This window comes from Scleropages formosus, chromosome 12 (genome assembly GCF_900964775.1).
Source record: "Scleropages formosus chromosome 12, fSclFor1.1, whole genome shotgun sequence".
Classification (NCBI taxonomy): domain Eukaryota; kingdom Metazoa; phylum Chordata; class Actinopteri; order Osteoglossiformes; family Osteoglossidae; genus Scleropages; species Scleropages formosus.
Genome location: NC_041817.1, coordinates 29,404,899 through 29,424,287, shown reverse-complemented (window position 1 = coordinate 29,424,287; position 19,389 = coordinate 29,404,899). Strand labels below are relative to the sequence as shown.

General features: G+C 51.8%; 2 protein-coding genes across 8 annotated transcripts in view; one reads left to right on the top strand and one right to left on the bottom strand.

Annotated features, from left to right (window-relative positions):
- Positions 1-239: 239 nt before the first annotated feature.
- On the top strand, positions 240-5,688 carry LOC108929718 (high choriolytic enzyme 1-like). 5 transcript variants are annotated; one of them, XM_018744451.2, is made up of 9 exons: positions 242-1,187; positions 1,267-1,318; positions 1,533-1,619; positions 2,074-2,235; positions 3,092-3,209; positions 3,283-3,461; positions 3,542-3,623; positions 3,732-3,856; positions 5,598-5,688. In XM_018744451.2, the coding sequence occupies exons 1-9, from the start codon at positions 1,122-1,124 to the stop codon at positions 5,609-5,611; spliced, it is 885 nt and encodes a 294-aa protein (XP_018599967.1). In that variant the 5' UTR covers positions 242-1,121; the 3' UTR covers positions 5,612-5,688. The 5 variants fall into 5 exon arrangements, with proteins under 5 accessions (XP_018599948.1, XP_018599967.1, XP_018599973.1 ...); XM_018744432.2 differs by lacking the exon at positions 5,598-5,688 and having other exon boundaries at positions 240-1,187; positions 3,732-4,581; XM_018744441.2 differs by lacking the exon at positions 5,598-5,688 and having other exon boundaries at positions 243-1,187; positions 1,533-1,592; positions 3,732-4,581.
- A 303-nt stretch (positions 5,689-5,991) lies between these two features.
- The window catches only part of pcnt (pericentrin), a 30,259-nt gene continuing 16,861 nt past the window's right edge, over positions 5,992-19,389 (bottom strand). The window contains exons 24-55 of one of the 3 annotated variants that reach the window (XM_018744404.2): positions 19,214-19,356; positions 18,914-19,128; positions 18,671-18,833; positions 18,393-18,584; positions 17,924-18,156; positions 17,716-17,835; positions 17,170-17,190; positions 16,301-16,537; positions 15,894-16,061; positions 15,568-15,720; positions 15,229-15,402; positions 14,263-15,027; positions 13,721-13,891; positions 13,187-13,630; positions 12,658-12,760; positions 12,352-12,512; positions 12,108-12,275; positions 11,843-12,013; positions 11,542-11,737; positions 11,254-11,434; positions 9,334-9,514; positions 8,629-9,243; positions 8,310-8,515; positions 8,137-8,230; positions 7,906-8,058; positions 7,671-7,820; positions 7,328-7,566; positions 7,139-7,248; positions 6,930-7,053; positions 6,706-6,836; positions 6,249-6,401; positions 5,992-6,135 (exon numbers count right to left, since the gene is read on the bottom strand). In XM_018744404.2, coding sequence (XP_018599920.2) covers positions 6,083-6,135; positions 6,249-6,401; positions 6,706-6,836; positions 6,930-7,053; positions 7,139-7,248; positions 7,328-7,566; positions 7,671-7,820; positions 7,906-8,058; positions 8,137-8,230; positions 8,310-8,515; positions 8,629-9,243; positions 9,334-9,514; positions 11,254-11,434; positions 11,542-11,737; positions 11,843-12,013; positions 12,108-12,275; positions 12,352-12,512; positions 12,658-12,760; positions 13,187-13,630; positions 13,721-13,891; positions 14,263-15,027; positions 15,229-15,402; positions 15,568-15,720; positions 15,894-16,061; positions 16,301-16,537; positions 17,170-17,190; positions 17,716-17,835; positions 17,924-18,156; positions 18,393-18,584; positions 18,671-18,833; positions 18,914-19,128; positions 19,214-19,356 — 6,388 coding nt within the window. In that variant the 3' untranslated portion in view covers positions 5,992-6,082. Of the gene's footprint in view, positions 6,402-6,705; positions 6,837-6,929; positions 7,054-7,138; positions 7,249-7,327; positions 7,567-7,670; positions 7,821-7,905; positions 8,059-8,136; positions 8,231-8,309; positions 8,516-8,628; positions 9,244-9,333; positions 9,515-11,253; positions 11,435-11,541; positions 11,738-11,842; positions 12,014-12,107; positions 12,276-12,351; positions 12,513-12,657; positions 12,761-13,186; positions 13,631-13,720; positions 13,892-14,262; positions 15,028-15,228; positions 15,403-15,567; positions 15,721-15,893; positions 16,062-16,300; positions 16,538-17,169; positions 17,191-17,715; positions 17,836-17,923; positions 18,157-18,392; positions 18,585-18,670; positions 18,834-18,913; positions 19,129-19,213; positions 19,357-19,389 lie in introns of all 3 variants that reach the window. The other 2 variants (XM_018744371.2, XM_018744387.2) reach the window with 2 other exon arrangements.

The window sequence follows — 19,389 nt, the reverse complement described above, 5'->3', positions numbered from 1 at the left end:
TGCAACGAACGAGTCCTTGTTCGGCGGAGCAAAGTGCGAACCTGGAGCTCCTCCTCGTTGTCCTTAAAACCCGAGTCCATGTCGGTCTCCGCAGCGCGCACGAGACACAAGGACTCGAAGGAGCTCGAGCGCAAAAAACATTCTTCGGGAGCGCAGCGCGAGCAAATTCACGCACCGGCGGCGCCGAATCACCGGCTTCCGGTATGACGTCACGGTCACTGCGTGATGACGCAACTTCCTGTCGGCCGCGTCCGGCTCCGTGGTGAACTCTCCTGTCAGGTGCGTTTCGGGAAACGGAAGAGCTCGTTCGTTACGCGGCCGGAGAATGGAGGAGGAGCGCGAGGCCCCGGGGCCCGGGCCCCGGGCCCAGCAGCAGGCAGGCTTGTCAATATTATAGTCAATGTCAGCGCACAGCCACTCGCTCGCTCGCCGGACACCTGCCGGACACTTTGAGAGACACGCAGCTGAGCGCAGGGGGCAAAGGGCACGAGGGAAGTGACCCGAGACACGGACGCAGCGAAGCCCCGCTTCCTTGGTCACGCGCGGCGCTCGAAAGCGTGAAAACACGGCAAAGCACCGCCCGCGACGGCTCGGCCTCGTTTCCCGCGTCGCGTGGGCGGTTTGCGAAGTCCAGGGGTCAGCGGGTCTGGTCGCCCCTACCCCCGACGCTCTTCGCCGAGACGCTCGCGCCCGTTTACGCGGCGGAGTCCTTTCGACTGAATACCGGGGTACCGCAGCAGGACGAGGGCTTGGAACCCAGAACCGTCCAGCCGCTCCCGAAGTAAACGCGCGATTCGAACCCGGGCTTCTCGAAGGACGAGGGCGGACGGACGTCCTTGCGCCGTGACGCCCGAAGCCGAGCGGATGAGCGACGGCAAGTGCTGCGTCAGGTGCTCCCCCCCCCCCATGGGCCCCCCGCAGGGGAGGCGCCTCTCAAACCGTCCTGAAATGCTGAGCTCGGCTCCCGCCAAGTACAGGGTGCGGCCCCGCGGCGTCAGCGCTGACGTGCGACACGTGTAGGGTGGGCTCCGCACGGGACCGGCGCCCCATCGCCAAAGCCAGGGTTCGCCTATAAAAGGTCCGAGCGGAGGAGCGGAGACACGCCCGAGCGGAGCTCCGCCATGGACCCCGCGCTCATCCTCGGCCTGCTGTCTATGGCGGTGCGGAGCTGCGCCTCCCCTGTGCAGGTTTGTCCGGAGCGAAGTCGTTGCGGCTGCGAAATTTAACGAAGCTCCTCGCTTGAGGTTGTGCCCCTTGTGTCTTTAGAACTCGCCTGCCGTGGACGGGGGACAAGCCGGAATCAAGAGGCAATTTGCAGGTACATTTTTAAAGCGACCGACAGTCTTTATGGAAGCTTTACTGATAGTCGCTGAATGTGGACGCGGGCCGGGTCGGGTCGGGTCGGGTCGTCTCATTCTGAAAGTCCAGAAAGGCCCCGGGACACCCGGTCACACCACCGTGTCTGTAATAACATGCGAAATTACAGTCGACGTGACGCTGGGAAGTTACGCATTTCCTCGTCTCTCCCGCAGAGCAGCTGCTGGGTCTCCGTGACGTCACCGCAATGGATAAAATCCTGGAAACCAACAGCTGTAAGAGGAACTTTCTTACACAGCAAAGTTAGTTTTACTGTTCTGCTGCTTGAGCCCCTGGTGGAACAGTAGGTGGCAGGGGTATCTCACAGCTCATGGGCTGTGGGTTCAAGTGCAGCTCGGCCTGTGTGGTGTTTGCATGTTCTCCTCGTGCACGTGCGTTTCCTGTAGGTGCTCTGGTTTCCTTGCATGGTCCAAAGACATGTGGGGCAGATGTACTAGTGACTCTCTGTTGCCCTGTGTGTCTGTGTGAGACATCTGTGATGGACTAGCGTCCTGTCCAGGGGGTACACGCCAACTGCTCTCGAAGCCTAGGCTGTCGGGATAGGCTCTCGTTCATCATGACCCCGACAAGCGGGTATCAATTATGGCCGGACGTCGGCAGCGATGTTTTAGTCAAAGCACTTTACCACGTGTGCCAGAAATGCATAAAAATCACAGAACCACGGTACCAGCGCCATCATCTCTCCCTTCTTGCCAGGGCGGGGCGGCCACGCCCGCTTACCTCTCAGAGAGGGAGACATTGCCCAGCTTCCCGGCACAGGACCCCGCAGCGCCATCGCATGCCCAGGGAACAGCTGCCTGTGGCCCAAGGCGGTGGACGGCTTTGTGTATGTGCCATACAGGCTGTCGCCCGAGTACGGTAAGCCCCCCCCCCCGCCGCCACGATGTATGGATGAGTGACCCAGTGTAAGTAGCGTATCTAGCTAGTGTAAGTTACTGCAGTGAATAAGGTGGGTGGGCTAGTAATACTACATAGTATCCATTGTAAGTCGCTTTGGAGAAAAGCATCTGCTAAGTGAATAAATGTAAATTTTGTCCAGCTACAAATATGGTCAAAAGAATATCAGCACTAACACTCCTGCAGCGCTTCTAGTCCCATCACCGTTTTCCACCAGTTCAGTTTAGTATGACGCAAACCATGAACCGGGCCCACGTTTCAGTTCAACCTGTAAACAGATGAGACCCCCCCCCCAACCCCCACGTCTCGTAGCCGTGTGTCACACGCAGGCATCTCTCGCGTCCTGCGACTTTTCGGTCCTGCTAGTAAACCCCAAAGCAGAGTGACAAAAATACGTACACGTTCTTACAAAGTGTCATCTTGGTGCTTCTTTAGTGCAATGTGTTATGAATCACTGAACAGAGGGTTCAGCCTACAGGCCAGTACAGCAGAAGAGTGGGGTCCTGGTCGCCACGGCTCCGATATGCTGCAGTTAGTCCAGAGTAACACTTAAAAATAACGATTAAAAGGCAGGACTCATGGTCTGGGGGGGGGTTCATCTTGTGTGTCTCAGGTACACCTTGAGTTCCCCTGTAAACTGATGGCAATTCAGTTTTATGACAATTCACATTAAGAGCAAATTTTTGGGAAAATTGTACGCTTGTTACGTGGAAGAAGCCTCCAGTTGCGCTGGCCCTCAAAAGAGGGCCTCGTCAGAAAGTGAGCTGCTGTGCCGGGGGACCCGTTTGCTCACTAAGCCCCCTGTTTGGCACTGCAGTTGACATGGACAGAATCACCATTGAGTTGGGAATACTGGACATCTCCAGCAGAACGTGTGTGAAATTCGTGCCCCGGACCCACGAAGACGACTTCCTGGACATCCAGCCCCACTCTGGGTGAGTTGCATCGATGAGCCAACCTCAAATGCCAGCCAGGTCCACGTCTCCTGGTCGAACCCTGTTCCCTCAGATGCTGGTCGTACCTGGGCAGGACGGGTGGGGCCCAGACGCTCTCCCTGCAGTCTCCGGGCTGCATGTGGTCTGGGGTGGTGTCCCACGAGCTCATGCACGCGCTGGGCTTTGTGCACGAGCAGTCTCGCTCCGACCGCAACCGCTACGTCACCATCAAGTGGGAGAACATTGTGGAAGGTGGGTTAGACTGCGGTGGGGGCTACGGGCCAACAGATGAACCCAACACCTTGTCACCGAGGCCCTCCCTCCACCAACAGGCCAAGAGCACAACTTCAAGAAGTACGAGACGAACAACCTGAAGACTCCCTACGACTACGGCTCCATCATGCACTACGGAAGGTAAGAACAGCACTGAAGCGGAGACGATTTGGACGTGCTGCACTCCAAGCTGAGCTGCCGGTTGATCTGCGGCTTCAGCACCAGTGACCAGGTGCTGTGCTTCTGCAGGTACGCCTTCTCGGAGGATGGGGATCCAACCATCGTGCCGAAACCAGATCCGCGCACCCCGATTGGCCAGCGGGATGGACCCAGCGCCACAGACCTCCACAAGATAAACCTCCTATACAACTGTGGTGAGCAGCGCCTTTCCAGCGTGTCGTCCTTCAGCGGTCACTCGGCACAGTGGTCCACAATAGCGCTGGACACACAGCCTTTGTCCACACTCATCTGGTAATTGATGAATGTGACCAGTAAGAGCAGATTGGCACAAGGAGTTATTGTAATAAAACCTACACTGATGGAGTAATTCATGTGAAAGCAGTGATTGACACCAACGTCATCATTCTTCAGCTGTGGAAACCAGCCAAATTAGTCCAGTGCCCTTCAGTGCTAGCTACTAAGTGACTACATCACTTCTCGATCTACACCTCCTCCCTCGGTCCGGTCATAGCCTCCCATGGATTCAAATACCACGGCTATGCTAATGATACTGAGCTCTTCTCTTTTCCAACTGGTGCTTCAAACATTTCCGCACACATTGCTGCCTGCCTGTCAGACATCTCTGCATGGATGTCCGATCGCCACCTCCGACTCAACCTCTCCGAAACAGAGATCCTACACCTCCCAGCTGGACTGTCCTCCTGTCACGATCTCTCGATCAAAGCGGACAACTCACTCGTTTTCCTACCTCCTCGGCTACAAGTCCGTTCTTCTCTCAGCACATCGAAGTCACAACCCGGACCTGCAGATACTTCCTGCATAACATCCGCAGGATCGGTCCTCATCTCACAACTAACTCTGCCCAACTACTTGTCCAGGCCGTGGTGACGTCCCGTCTGGATACTGCAACTCTCTCCTGTGTGGCCTTCCTGCTACTGCCATCAAACCTCTACAGCTGATACAGAATACCACGGTACAAGTTGCGTTTGACTTGCCGAAGCGTTCCCACGTATCTCCTCTACTCATTTCTCTGCAATGGCTTCCTATAGCTGCCTGGATCAAATTCAAAACCCTGCTTATTGTCTACAAATGCATCAATAGAACAGCTCCCAGATATTTACAGGTCTTGATAAACCGCTACACCCCCACCAGACCGCTTCGCTCATCTACTGCTGCTCACTTGGTGGTCCTGCACGCAAAAGGTAAAGCTCGGAGGGTCTCGGTTCTGGCTCCGTTGTGGTGGAACGACCTTCCCCTCTCACTCAGAACTGCTGAAACTGTCTACATTCCAGAAGGGTCTGAAAACTCATGAGCAACCACAGATAAGCCTTTATACAGCCGCTACTCCTGTATTATATGGGATTGTGTATCTTAAGAAAAGTATAGGTTATCAGGATTCACCTATGCTGTGTTTTATGCACCTACTCAAGCAATGAACATCGGTGCATCAAGTGGAAGGTAACAAGCTAGGTTTAAGAGTCATGTCTGCAGCCATGTCTTTCTCAGTGTAATGTACAAATTGTATTTTTTGCCATGATGTACATCACTTTGGTCCAAAGTGTCTAAATTAAATGTAATGGACTGGAGGGGAAATACAGCTCACGTCAATGCCCTTACTGAGAAGCTTTAGGAAAGGCATGATAAATATTTCAGGAAAATGTCTTAAGATTGACAGATGGATGGACCTTAGAACATTCCTGAAAACCTCTGGAGAAAAGCTGAGTGTGGCACCATTCATCATTGGAATCTCTGCCAGCCTGACGTCTAAAGCTAGTCAAGCTTAACATGTTTGATTATAATAATGAACAGCATGGCTCACATCAGACCAACAGCCAATTCTAATCCCTTAATCAGGAGCAATCACTTTTCACACATTATCAACTTTCAACCTGGTTTCAAAGTGCATTTCTCCCCCCCACCCCATTTCTCCCCTAGGTGGCATTGTGTGACTATGGAAAGGACAGTGAAAACATCTGTAAATAGAGAACTTGTTTGAAGAGAACAAACCTGCACACCTGCAGTGCCTGACACATCAGGTTTCTTTGTGCAACAAAATTAATATTTCATCCTGATGCTGGAACAATAAAATATTTATTGAAATTCAAACATTTTAAAAAAATTAGACCTGTTTCTACTATTGTGCATTTCAGTGACTGGTTTCATTTGAGTGGCAAGTACAAACAATTTTACACAGTAACAGTAAAAGTACTTACAGATCATCAGGAAAAAAAGTACAAAAACTGTATGGAAAACAGATGCACAAATACATTCATGTGACAGTGACATTACAGCTTTCTGCTGACTAAAGGAATCAGCACGAGAAATGTCTCATATAGAGAGGGGAAAAAAAAAAAAAAAAATTTAGAAAGTGTACAAGCTATAAAACAGATGGGCGGCGAGCTGTTGGGGCCAAACGGCTGCTAAAAGTCCGTCTTCCGGACCGGCGCCAGGAACGCAACGGCAGTGGGGGACCCTGGAACACAGATAGACCGCGGTCACACTGAGGACGGCTGAGCCCCTTCGCCACGTCACGCGGTTTGACTTGGTGACTGACCGGAGACCGGGTCAACACAGCCTCCCACTCACCTGGGACACACCTGTACAGAGGTGACAAGCGGCTCAAGTACAGCCGTGTTCTATTTCCGAGCAGCCACTTCTGGTCATATCTCAGCATATCTGTGGCATGCATCACATGACTGCACGCCCCACTCTCAGGGGGTTCTACATGACTGCTGCGCGCTGCGGCGGAAATGAACAGTTAACACACTCTGTCACTGTAGGAGGCGCTCTGTTAGCTGCCCCCAACTCCGGTAATTAGACACAGGCAGACCAGGCGACCGGAGTCTCTGCTGAACTCAGCATCACCATCCGTGAGCAACCAAAGACCCGCCTTCTGTGGTTCTGCTGGTTGGTGGCCCGGAGCCAGAGAATTATGGGTAGCTCAAAAGGGAACCCCCCCGGTGGTGAGAGCCCTATCAACCTACACAGCAGGGGTGCACATTACCCTAAAACCCTGTGTCTGCCACCCAGCTGTGTCCCACACCTTTCTGGGCGGTGCCAAGTCGCTGCTGAACAGCCTCCAGATGGTGGATGTACTCGCTCAAGGAGTGCTCAGGGTCCTGGGATGCAGGGTGGGGTCGTTCAGGCGTGTAGAGGAACATACTGGGGTACAGCCTGCAGGCCAGAATGAACACACACACACACAGTTGACTGACAGCTGGACTACTCAGTTTGTGGGTCTCCATGTGTCCAGGTGGGTCTGCTCACCTGCTCTGCAGACTAAGTGATGACTTCATGGGTGGGACCAGTGGAGAGACAACCCCCTGGGCAGGAGAGTTGAACAGTGCACCTGGATGCTGTTGTCTTAAAACCTCACACTGTGAGCTGGAACCTATGAAAAAGAATCACTTAGCCTTAGCATGCACACACACGCATGCATACATACATACTTTTCAAGTAGTGTTGACAGCACTCACGTGTGTGCCCGTAGCTTTCCCTGGCACTGAAGCCCTGGCTGCTCGGTCCAGCTGTCACCATGGTGCCTTTCCTGGCTGCCTTTTGCCACTTTCTGACCAGGAACTGCAACCTGTGGGCAGAAAGAGTACAGCAATTACCACCACGCTCCCCAGAGAGGAGTTCATGGAAACCTTGGGTGGTGCACTTACCGAGACACTGCAATGACCACACGAACTGCAGCCCGGAAGCGGTTAATGGGGCGCGAGCGAGGGACAGCAGCCTGCAGGTCAGCAGGGGAGGGGTGCACCCCCATGCGAGCGATGAGAGAGAGAGTGGCTGTCTCACAGTCCTGGAAGCCACCAAGCAGCAGCAACAGGTACTTCTTCTGGTAGACAAGTGCTTTGCGGAAGCTCTCCGCTCGCAGGTAGCGCTTGTACAACCTCTGCACCTGCAGAAAGCCGGAGGAGTGATGCTGCAGGAGGAAGAATAGCAACTCTGACCCCGGTAATACACAGTACAGGCAGCCTGCAGGGGGGAGCTGTCAGGGCTCACCTTGCTACTGGAATTGTCTGCTAGTGGGCGGTTCTCCACCTCAGCAGTTGCCTGGGAGAGCTGAGCCTCAGCTTTGCGCAGAGCAGCCTGCAGGGCAGCACGCTCCTTCTGCCACGAGAGTCTCTCTCCCAGGAGCATGGCATCAGCCTCCTGAAGGCAAGGGGGCAGATACAAAGACGGTGTCACAGGGAGCCTCTTGCGCACACGGGGGGCTGCTCAAGCACCGTGTGACTACCTTCTCTCCAACAGGCTGCGTCTGTAGATCCCTTCGCAGACAGGAGAGCGAGTGCTGCAGGGTGGCCTTGTCCTGGCTAAGGGCAGCGATGCGGCTGCGCAGCTCTGCATTCTCTCCAGCGAGCCGCTCGAGTGCAGCTGAGGAAGGGGAGGCCTGCGGATACCATATGGCCAGTGAGTGAGGGCCTGGTGCACAAGGTGCAAACACAGTGCAGCTAAAGCTGTCACTCACCTGACTGAGCACCTTCAGGTCCTGCTCCAGGTCACAGAGTATGTGCAACAGCAGCCGAAGATCCTCCTCCATTTGGACTAGCCCAATGCTCCCCCTAGAGGCAGAGCACCAGTGTTAGAGCAACAAAACATGAGCAGCTCAAGCTGAAGGAACCGAGTAGAAGGTAGCACCACCTTACGAATTCTCCAGCAGAACTGGCTCTGTGCAGGATGTCCTTCATGCGAGCTATGGCCAGCTGCAGCTGGGCAATTGTTAGCTGGTGCTGGTTGTGCAGGACAGAGGGCTCCCCTTGTGGCCGTGACTGCTGCAGGTCTGCCAGGGACTGCTGCAGCTGATGAATGTGCTGCAGATCCTGCTGATGCTGCTGGTCCAACTCCAGCTATGGCAGCAAGAGAGCAGTTGCACCATTGTGAGGAACAAAGACCATATGACCTACTCAGAATTTGTACTACCTGCCCCCAACTCCACACCGAGCAGCCTATTTGAACATACCAGTTTCTCCTGCCATGTGCAGGTCTCCCTGAGCTTCTCCTGAGCATTTTTCTCCTGCATGGAGCGCAGCTGCTCCTGTACCGAATGAAGCTCTTGCTCCACTTTCTGCTTGCTGTGTAGCATCTCCTGCTGCTGGTGACTGAGCATCGCAACCACCTTCTCCCGCTGAAGATGCTCCTGTTCCAGCTGGTTGCGGAGCTCCTGGATGACTCTCCGGTCATGGAGAGCTGTCTTGTTCTGGCGCCGAGCTTCATCCAGCCTCTTCATGAGCTCCTGCTTCTCCTTGACGAGAGCATCCGTCAGCTGGGCAGAGTGGGACAGCGCCTCCTGCAGTTTCATCTCGAGCTCCTGCTTCTCCTTGACGAGAGCATCCATCAGCTGGGCAGAGTGGGAGAGCGCCTCCTGCAGTTTCATCTCGAGCTCCTGCTTCTCCTTGACGAGAGTTTGTCTCAGATGGTCACAGCTGGACTGAGCCTCCTCCAGCTGCTGTGTCACCTCATTCGTTCGCTGCCTCTCTTGCACAATAAGCGCTTCGCAGCGGGACTGCTCTATCTGCAGCTCCCTCCTCAGGTTGCTGTTTGCCACATGCTCCTGCTCTAGAAACTGTTGCAGCACCTGGGGAGGGGAGACAAGCTTGTGATTGTCCCCTGCTAAACAACTGAACATGGAGTAGCTCTAAAAACAGGTTAAAGTGCACCCTCAGACCTTGTGGCTGTGCTGCTGCTCCTCCTGTTGGAGCCGGTAACGCTGCACCTCCTCCTGGAGCTCTCGCACCTGAGCCTGCTTATGGTCTACTTCCTGCTGCAGCTCATGTAGTTTTTCCTTCTCCTGCCTCATCTCCTGATCCCGGGCCAGGCACTCTGTCTCCTCACTCTCCAGCCGCACCCTGTGGGAGGAAGATGTCTGATGCCAGTGCGATGGAGATCTTACCCTCCCGTCACCCTTCCATCTGTTCCTCATAACATGTATTAAATGACAGCAAGTCCTCAATTAACAATATTTAACACCCATCCCTCAAATAACATGGTTAATTCAAAGTGATATACAACTCAGTAACCACTACACTACCAGTTGACCCTACAAGCATTTCACAAGATGAAGTAGTTTTCAAACAGACACATTATTGTTGAAGCAGTCAGTGTGTCCATTACCACCATTTTTAAACAGACAAATAGCTACATATACTAGCTCTAACAAACAGGAAATGCAAATGTGATGACATGGTGTGATCTGAGTTGATGCTATCCATCAGGAGGAGACAAGTAGGACGGAGAATTGTGTTTGGAAACCATTCTACAACGTCAAAAGGGTTGAAAATTAGCAGCGCCGTGTAATAGAGGGAGCTAATTAGACCACAAAGTCAAAACCTCAGTTCATTTCATATAACAGGCAAGTGGTTCCTGGACAAAAAAAAAAAAAAAAAAAAAAGTTACACTAGGAATTGAGCTGTTTATTGCTTTGGAGAAAGCATCTGCCAAACCAATGTAAAACTTATCAAATAGTATTTTTATGCATGACAGAGAAACAATACAAAAAAGTTGGTGTTTATTTCTGGCCTGTCAGTGTTATAGTTTCATTCATTATTAATCACTATTTGCAGAGCTGTGGAGTTCTTGATTTATGTTGTGCTTTAAATTGTGTTTCTCATTCTGAAGTGCTCCAATACTGAGTGCTCCCGTTTTCCAAAAAAGCTCTAAAAATTGTAGCTGATATCAAAAAGGCTCCTTTTCTGCAGCAGCTGTGCAGCTCTGTTTTAAACACCAAGCCCTTTACTCACTTTAAACCGTTTTAACTTGGGAGGGGGAGCACTATTATAGCAGCCATCTGAGGAGTGTGGTGCTTGAGTTAAACAGCGCTGCAAGAACTCACGAGTGGAAACACGGAAGCACCGAAATAACATTTTACCTTGTTTTGAAGACTCAAATGCAGTTTTACCACATTTACTGTTTTTATCCAGCTGTGTGTCCTTATACCAGCCTGCAGACAGACTAAAAGCAACACAGTAACTGTGCTGCCCCCAGACTGACCTTTTCTCTCCGAAAACAACTGAAAGACTGCAATACAACTGGCTTTTTTTTTTTTTTTTTATTAATTTTTGTCTCCCCTTTTTAATGGCCGTTTCCTTCACTGAACTGTTGTACCAGCGTACAAGGGAGCATCAAAGTTCCACAGCACCTGTGCTCTACTGGGAACAAACTGTCAGAGCAAAGGCCAGCGATTCTATCATGTAAAAATACTGTAGTACTGGCAGCCACACTTACTATAGACTACCTCAAAACCATTGAATGGAGGGGGGGGTTTCCATAAGCTGCTCTAGGATTTTTTCATTGTACAGGACTCCTGTCAAGAGGAATATGCGTTTTATGACAAGCTCAATCCTCCCAGAGCTAAATTCAAAGCCTGAGGATATATGCACACAGATGTGTGTTTTGGACCACAGTTCAGAACTGCTCTGCTCCTCTTGGAGACCAGCAGGCCACATGGCCAACAGATCAATCCTGTTAACAACTGTGGTTAAGGAAGCAAAAAGTTTTTTTTTTTTTTTTTTTTAAAAAACTTCAGAAGGTATATAAAGACTACAGAAGTATTACTATGGTGCCAATTGTGCATTGACTCAGCTGGTACCTCAGTCCACAGATCTCATTGTGCAACTCCTGCTGGCTCCTGCCCGCTGCACTCAGCTGTAGGCTGCTCTCCTCAAGCTCCTTCTTGAGCAGAGCCACGGTGTCCTGCTCTACAGCCAGTGAACTGCGCAGGTCCTGCATGAGTGTCTGCTCCTGCTGCAGCTGGAACTCCAGCAGCTCCACTGTCACACACACACACACACACACACACACACACACGTAAATATTCTTAGGTTCCTCACACCTCCTGCAGCAGACTATGCTGCGTTTTCACTGTCTACAAGCTTACCTTGTCTGCGCAGCTGGTGTTGGTGCTGGCTACTTTCCTCTTGAGTTGTGGTCATACATACTCGCAGTTGCTGCAACTGCTCCTGGCTCTTCAGGCTGGAGATGCGCATTTGTCCCTGCAGGTCCTGCAGCTGAGCCAGAAGGCAGCGACGCTCCGCAGACAACAGCTGCTCTAGAGATTGCCTCTGATGGCCTTCCTGGGGCATTGTGGATACAGGGGCCCACAAGTTAATGCCTAACAATTAAGGAAATGCTGAATGAGTGCTCACTTGAGATGGTGTTAGAAGACTGCAGAGACACACCTGCTGCTTCAGAAGGTCAGCCAGCTGCTTCATGAAGGATTCAGGGTCAAGGGTCGGATGGCTCCTGACAACAGATTGCAGCTCTGAGCGCAGCCAGTCACGTTCACTGGCAAACAGACGATGCAGAGACTGCAGCAGGTTCGCACTCCAGTCCACCTCCTTGTTGTCCACCTCCAGAGATGCAACACTCCCATGAATACACTGCACAGATAATGCTGAGAACTGAACAAAGCACATGTGAACAGACTGCTAAGAGGCCAAGTACCTGGGGCTTGTGGTTGGCCACCTTGCATAGCAGTTCCCTAAGAGAGACGACCGCTTCCTGCAGGGCACGCTTCTCTCTCTGCCAGCTAGGGGGGGCTGTACTAGCTGTAAGGGGCTGGGAGAGGGCCAGGATATGGCAAGCCTCATGATACAGCTTCTTCAGCAAGCTCTGGAGAGAAGACACATGACTTGTGACAAGCATGTCAAAGTGGACCTCCTTCCACACAGATAGGAGAACAGTGTACCTGGAGCTCAGGAGACAGCAGCTCCTCGTTCACAGCTACGCTATCCATGCTGTCGGCTGGAGCCATGCCACGTTGCCTCAGGTAATCCAGGAAGTGGGCATCCAGGCGCTCGGCGGCATCCAACTCAACCTGCAGCTGGGCACCCAGCTCCAAGCTCACATCTGAAAGAAGACACCCAGGTCAGGGAGGACCATGTGCAGGGTGACCTCAACACCTACAACAGTAACCCTACCCACCAGGATTTGAATTTACAGTCTGCCAAACAAGACAGCACAGGTGTCACAGTAGAGGGAGCCTGAGACTCACTGCTGCCATAGCCATCACTGGCCCAGTCATGGGGGGAGGGTGAAGTGGTGGAGCATGTCAGGGAGGAGGGTGGCATCAGATCCATGTTTTCAAGCTCCTTGACCTGCAATATTGCATCATTTTTAGAGGCTGTCAAGAAGGAGGAAACCATTGTAGACCTGCTAACCAGCCACACAGCTGGGCCTGTAACAAGTATATACAGACACACATATTTATTCATTTAGTAGACTCTTTTCTCCGAAGCGATGTACATCTCAGAAAAATACGAGTTCTTTACATCAACAGAAAGACTGATAGACATGTGATTCTAGAACAGCTAATCTGTTACATTCCACCATATAAGCCAATTTACATCATACAAGCAGCTACATCAAGATTTACTGTATAATAAAATTACATTTACATCATGAGAGCAGCTGCATAACTACACACAATGACATGAATGAGTTTAGCAGTCTTCTCTCCAAAGAGATGTACATAGAGAATTCAAAAAGTTCATGACAGCAGAAGGAAAAACATACACACAAACCTTGCCAGCACCTGAAGAGCCGTTTACTGCAAGGTGGTCAGAGGCTAGGGTGGAGCTGGGGTCAGAGCCTGGTGAGCAAACACTGGGCAGGTCCATGCTAGAGGGCAGGATTTCAGGCAGCAGGGACCTGTCCTTAGTGTGCAGCTCCAAGCTCGTGCAGTGGAGGGCACTGAGTTCAGAAAGGTGTGCCATCTGGTCCATGCTAATATCCAGGTGACGCAGGTGTTCGGGCGAACCCCCAAAGGCTTCTTGGGACAGGGAAAGGCGTAAAGGTTGCGTGTCTTGCTGCACCTGCAGGCCGTGTTGCTCACGCAGCTGCTCCAGCTCCTGGTGCTGGCTACACAGCTCCTCCTCCTGCAGAGCCAGGTCCTCTTGCAACCTGCAGAGCTCCAGCTTCAAGTGCTGGTTGACAACCTCCAGCTCAGCAAGAGCCTGGTCCTTTGTCTGTGTAGAGAAGCAATGGGGAACAGAGTTAAGTGTTCAGACCACAAACACAAATGCAGCTGAAGGCGCAAGAGAGCCGTGGCACCATACCTGGCCTTCCTCAACCAGCTTTTCTGCCCTTTCAGTGCTTGAGCTGAGCCCCTCCTTCACAGAAGCTAGTTCTGCTCTCAGGGCACTATGCTCTGCAATGAGCTGAGCCAGCTGCTGCTCCTTCTCCTGCAGGACTTCTTCAGCCTTGGCCAGGGTCTCGTCAGCACACTTCTGAAAAACACAGGTAGTACTGGGGTATAGAACTCAGCCTCAATAGCTAGGAGAAACGGGCCTTACAGCAACACTCTGGAGAATACTGGCATGTACAGGAGTTAAATGGTTGGTTCCTCTTTTCATTCTGCTTCCACATGTTCAAAGAAACAAGCCACGCACTGTGCTGACTACAGTAAAACACTATATGTAACTTAGGGTCAGGTCTCTTACCATGACACGATCTGCAGTAAGGTGGCAAAGTGCTCTACGTTGGGATGTTTGATCAGTTAAATGCTAAATTCATCACAAGAAACAGCCTAGTGTAACACACACACACACACACACACACACACACACACACACCTTTTTCAGCTTCAACCATGACTCACCAGGACCTCTTTGTGGGCCTCCACACACTCAGCTTCTTGGTCCTCCAGCTGCTGGTTCAGCTGTTGGATATGGGCACTGTTTGAAGCCACTTCCCGTTTCAGTCTCTCCACTTCCTCCTGGAGACATGCCTTGCTCTGCCTCAGAATGTGTGTCTCACCAGATAGAGACTCTTTGAGAGTCTCTAACTGTCCAATCTGAGCCTGTGAGTCTCTCAGCTGTGCCACAATTGCCTCAACAGCAGCAAACTCACTCCTGAGCTGCTCCTCAGCCCTCCCACTCACCGCTAAAGCCTCATCTCGCTCAGCCTCCAGCTCCTGCAGTCGAGTACTCAGCTGCTCAGCCTGCCTCTGTTCCTGAGACAACTGAGCGGTCAAGTTGGCAGCCTCCTCTTGCATGCGGTTGAGGTGCTGCTGCTGGTCCTCCAGGCTCTGCTCCATCTCCTCCCGCTGGCTGCGGAAGCTGTCCTCCTGGTTACGGAGAAGCTGCTGGAGAGCATCCCTCTCGCTATGGGCTAGATCCAAGCGCCTCTGCAGCTCCCGACCCAGGCTGTCCTCACGGCTGGCAGGGGGCCAACGGCCAGATGGTGGGGAGCTCTGCTCCACTGGGTCGCTCACCTCCATGCGATCAGGCCCGAGTCTCACCAGCTCCTCCTGCAACTTGTCAATGACCTCATGCAGCTGCTCGGTCTCCTCCTCATGGGTCTGCCGCAGGAGCTCTACTTGGGAGCGCAGATGTTCTACCTCTGCCTGCTTCTGCTGCTCCACCTGGAAGAGCACGTGGGGAGGACAGAAGGCAGACAACATGCCCAGCATTGAGGACCAAGTATACCCAGCAGATTTGGATTGATGGATCTTGAAGTAACACCAAAATCAGAACAAGCAGCAGGAGCCATAAACAGTAATTCCTTTAAAGTGTCATACCCCCCCCCTCCCATGTGGCTTTATCTGTACATCTCCATGACACACCTTGCAATCCTTTGACACACTCAGTTCCTGTTGTAGCTGGAGGATCTGTTGGTTCAGATGGTCAATTTCCAGGTTCTTTTCTTCTATAAGAGCAAAAGGAAGCTGCAGGGAGCAAGCTGCTGTGACCTCTTTTCTTGCCACATCCTGGAACTTTTGCAGAGAGCTCAGCTGCTCCTGGAGATGGACACAAGCAGTTTACTTCTAGGTTCAGACTGAATGCTGTCACAGTTACATGCACAGGAACCAGAAACTCAGACATTCCAAACACTCAGCATGAATGAGCAGAGTATGAACCAAAGGTCCAGAAAGGCTGTGATGTGTGTGGCACCCAGGTCCTACCTTAAGGGAACCAATCTCATTCTGCATCTGTGTGACACAAGTGGCGTTCTGCCTGGTGAGCTCATCCAGTTGCAAGTTCAGCTGAAGGGCCTTTTCCTCTTTCATACCCAGGTTTCTCTGGACCTCCTCCAGCTGTTCCAAAAGAACCTCCACCTGGGAGAAGGGCAAAATGGGTACAGTGGGCATGTCAGGAGGTTGCCACAGTACCCAGAGGAGTCACCTTGCAGATTTAAAAGGCATTCCCCACCATACAGCCTCTTCAGCCAGATTCCACAGCCATACACAGACACTACAGCTTACACCATAGTGCACGCACGCACGCAGACCTGCTTCTCCTTGTCAAGTAGATCCTGCTTCAAGGATGTGAGCTGCTCCCGCAGAGCTGGGTTCGAGCTGCTGTCTGGGACTCTGTGCCGCGTTTCATCCAGCTTTGACTGCAGGGCTGAGATATGCATGCGGTTTGAGTACTGTTGCTGCTGGAGAGCCTCCCGGTCCTGTGGACAGCACAAAGAATGGAAGATGAGGACATCTTCTGCTGTATATCCACTGCCCTCATTTGAACTGATTCAGATGCAAGTATTTTCAAATATTTAATGCTGACTGCTACAGCAACACAATTTTACACCGCATTAGTTAAGAGACTTTACCATAGTGGCAACATGACAAGTTGGACTCTAAAAGCACATTCCTCAACCCTCTTAGAGATCCCACTTAAGTGGCAAGCCAAGCTCACCCGTAGCAGGTCCTGCTCCACCTTCCTAGCCTTCTGCAGCTCCTGCTCAAGCTGGCTCAGGGCCCGGTTGGTCTCGGTGCTGCTCCGAAGAGCCTCCTCCAGCTCTTGGATGCGGCTGGCCATCCTGTCGATCTCCTCATTCTGTTCAGCCACATTGTGCTCAAACTGCTCCTTGGTCTGCAGTAGAGTGTTGTAGTCCTCCACCTTCTCCTTCATAGCTGCTTGCAGGCTCTCCACCTGGGTGGGGGGGGGGGGGGTGCATATCAGTCACACCTTAAATACCAAGGGTATGCTGTGGGAGCAAAGTGCTGAGGGGTTCCAGCAGGGCTTCATTTTGCCCAACTAAGAAACAAGAGAACAGAAGGTGAGCAGAGGCACTGGAGTAGAACTGCTCTAGGCTGATAAAATCCAGGAATGCAAGTTCCATGTTCTGCATCAGGGAACATGTTCAAATGTGCACCTGCCTTTCCACCCAAATTTCTCATCACATCAATCTGCCAGAGTATACTCCTCAGCACTTTGAGGCAACTGAGCAATGATGATCAGGATGCCAGTTAGTCTACGTTAGCACAGCAGCACTGAGGCACTAAGCAAAAGTCACAGAAAGCAAGGCAAGAGGTCTTGTCACTTGTCAGCTGTGCACTCTAAAGCTGCAGTGCATGTTTCTTTTGCATCTGAATTCACTGAGACAAAGCGCTGAGAGTCAACAAATATGGAAAGATGAGCTGCTGATGGTGAGGGAGAAGCGCAGTGGCACAACTAGCAAGACACGTGGAAGAACCCTAATGGAATCAGAAGGGATTAAACGGGGCACAGCATGCAGAGCAGCAGCTACTCTAGAGGACCTAAAGAGGTGGTGGTCACCATACCTGCTGGACCAAGTCATCAATCTACAAGAGAGCCAGAGAGCAAACAAAGGCAAAATGAGCATTGAATCAGCAGTGAAAGACCATGTGTTTGTCAGCTCTGTAAACAGGTAAGTCAGACACTGCTTCACAAAACTTAAGTATATCTGAGCAAGTTACACAGCAACTTCATTATGTAAACAAGCCAAAAGAAAACTAGTCACTCCATCATTAACTACTGCAACAAGTGAAAAATCAGCACATTTCAATCCATGTTAAAATGTTAATCAAATTCACTCAAAAAGTGAAGGACTTTGACAGAAGGATAATCAGTGTGAACCAGACATGACTTTTTCCTTGTGCTGAAGAAATAAAGTAGGAGTTTTGCATGTGACAATCTTCTGGCTTAGTAAGACATTTACACTACCATTTACATTAGTGGTAATAGTTCATTTGAATGCACCTTATGAGCTCATCTCCAGGGATTACACTCAGCCTACAAGAGAAGGTTGTCCCAAGTAAATTCTTCAAAAATCACAATTTGGTCATGTGCTCTGCATGCTGACTCACCCTCTGCATGTTACTCTCTGCTGTGCTGTGGCCCTTGTTTGGCTGTCTCAGCTGGGCCTCCAGCTTCTTGATCTCCTGCTGGAACTCATCTCGCTCATGCTCCCTCTCCACTGCCTGCTCCTGAACACAGATCAAAGGAAGACACATTCAAGCAATCTCTAAGGAACAGGGAGTAAGAGGTTCATGCTTAAGGGAGTGATTGACTCACATCGATGAACTGGCGGTTGTGCTTCAGCTGCTTCTCCAGAGCATGGATGTGCTGCTGGAGGTCTTCGCACCGGGTCCTGTGCCGCTCCTCCAGCTCAGGTCCTCTGCACACCTGCTGCTCTAGTTCGCTCTCCAGCAGCTTGAGCCGTGACACGAGGCCACTGTGATCCTTTTCTGCCTGCCGTTGAACATCCAGCTTCTCCTGGCCCAACCGCTGAACCTCCTCCAGCAGTGCTGGCGGTCAAACAAACCCAAGTCATTAGTCTGCATACTGGACACATGTGTAACAGCAGAACCTGGGAGCTATGGAAAAGCAGGAGACATCCAGTTTGACAGCATGTGCTGCCAAACATCTCCATCTGCAGTTTGACATACGCAGACCATCCAGTGCCCACATGAGCCTCCTATTGGCCTGCATGACCACACCACACTGTACATCACATCCTTCAACTTGTACAGTCACTTCACACCTTTCTCAATGTCCCCAAGGGTCCCACTGACAGAGTCTCTCTGGCGGAGCAACAGGGTACGCTCCTCGCTGAGCTCCTGCAGCTTCACCCGCAGAGCCTCAAGCTCCTCCACGAGCCGCTGCTCCTGGTTCTCCTTCTGCTGCACAGCCTCCTCCAGAGCCGCTTTCTCTGCTACATAGCCCTCCATGAGGCCTAGGGAATGATGAGACACACAGGGAGTCCTACATGAGGACTGTGGAGGGACTGGAGCACGCACGCACACGCACACGCACACGCACCCTCCGCCTTGTGTAACTCCAACTCCAGCTGGCTCTTCACACTGGCCTCCAGATCAAGTTGTTCAAGGAGCCGTTGCTGCTGCAGCACCAGCTGCGCTGTGTCGTTCCTGCCCTGAGTGAACTGCTCCTGCAACACTGCTTGGAACCCCTGGGTGTCCTGGAGCTGCAGCCAAAGAGAAGCATGTGGGGTTACCTTGGACAGCATTTTGCGATTCGTCACTGGAGATCATGTTTGTCACTCACCTGCTTTGTGGACTCTGACAGCAGATCTAGCAGCTTGTCCACGGCTGAGCGTAAACGCCCACAAGCTCTCAGGACCACATCTTCACCCTCAGGCTCCAGGTCCAGCCCGTGGAGCAGGCTCTCAGACAGCCTGTGGGACATCTCCATGCCATCATCTGTCAGGGTGGACCATAAGCTGCTGTTTGGAGCAGAGTCGCCACCCTCACACTCTTCTGCTAGGAAGAGGGCCATTGAGCTTTAAACATTGTTCTAGACAATTTCTAAGACTGGAGAAAGCAACCAGGCAGATGAAACACCTACCCTTCGCAGGAAGATCTGCGCTTGGACCCTTGTCCAAACATACTCCAATCTGCCTGTTGATGAGGTCTTCAGTAGCCAGGGTAGTCTTCAGAACTTCAACCAGCACCCTGAGCAGCCTGTCATGGCCCTCCTGCAGGCATTTCCTGAATGCAGGCCACAGGGAGACAGGAGCAGAG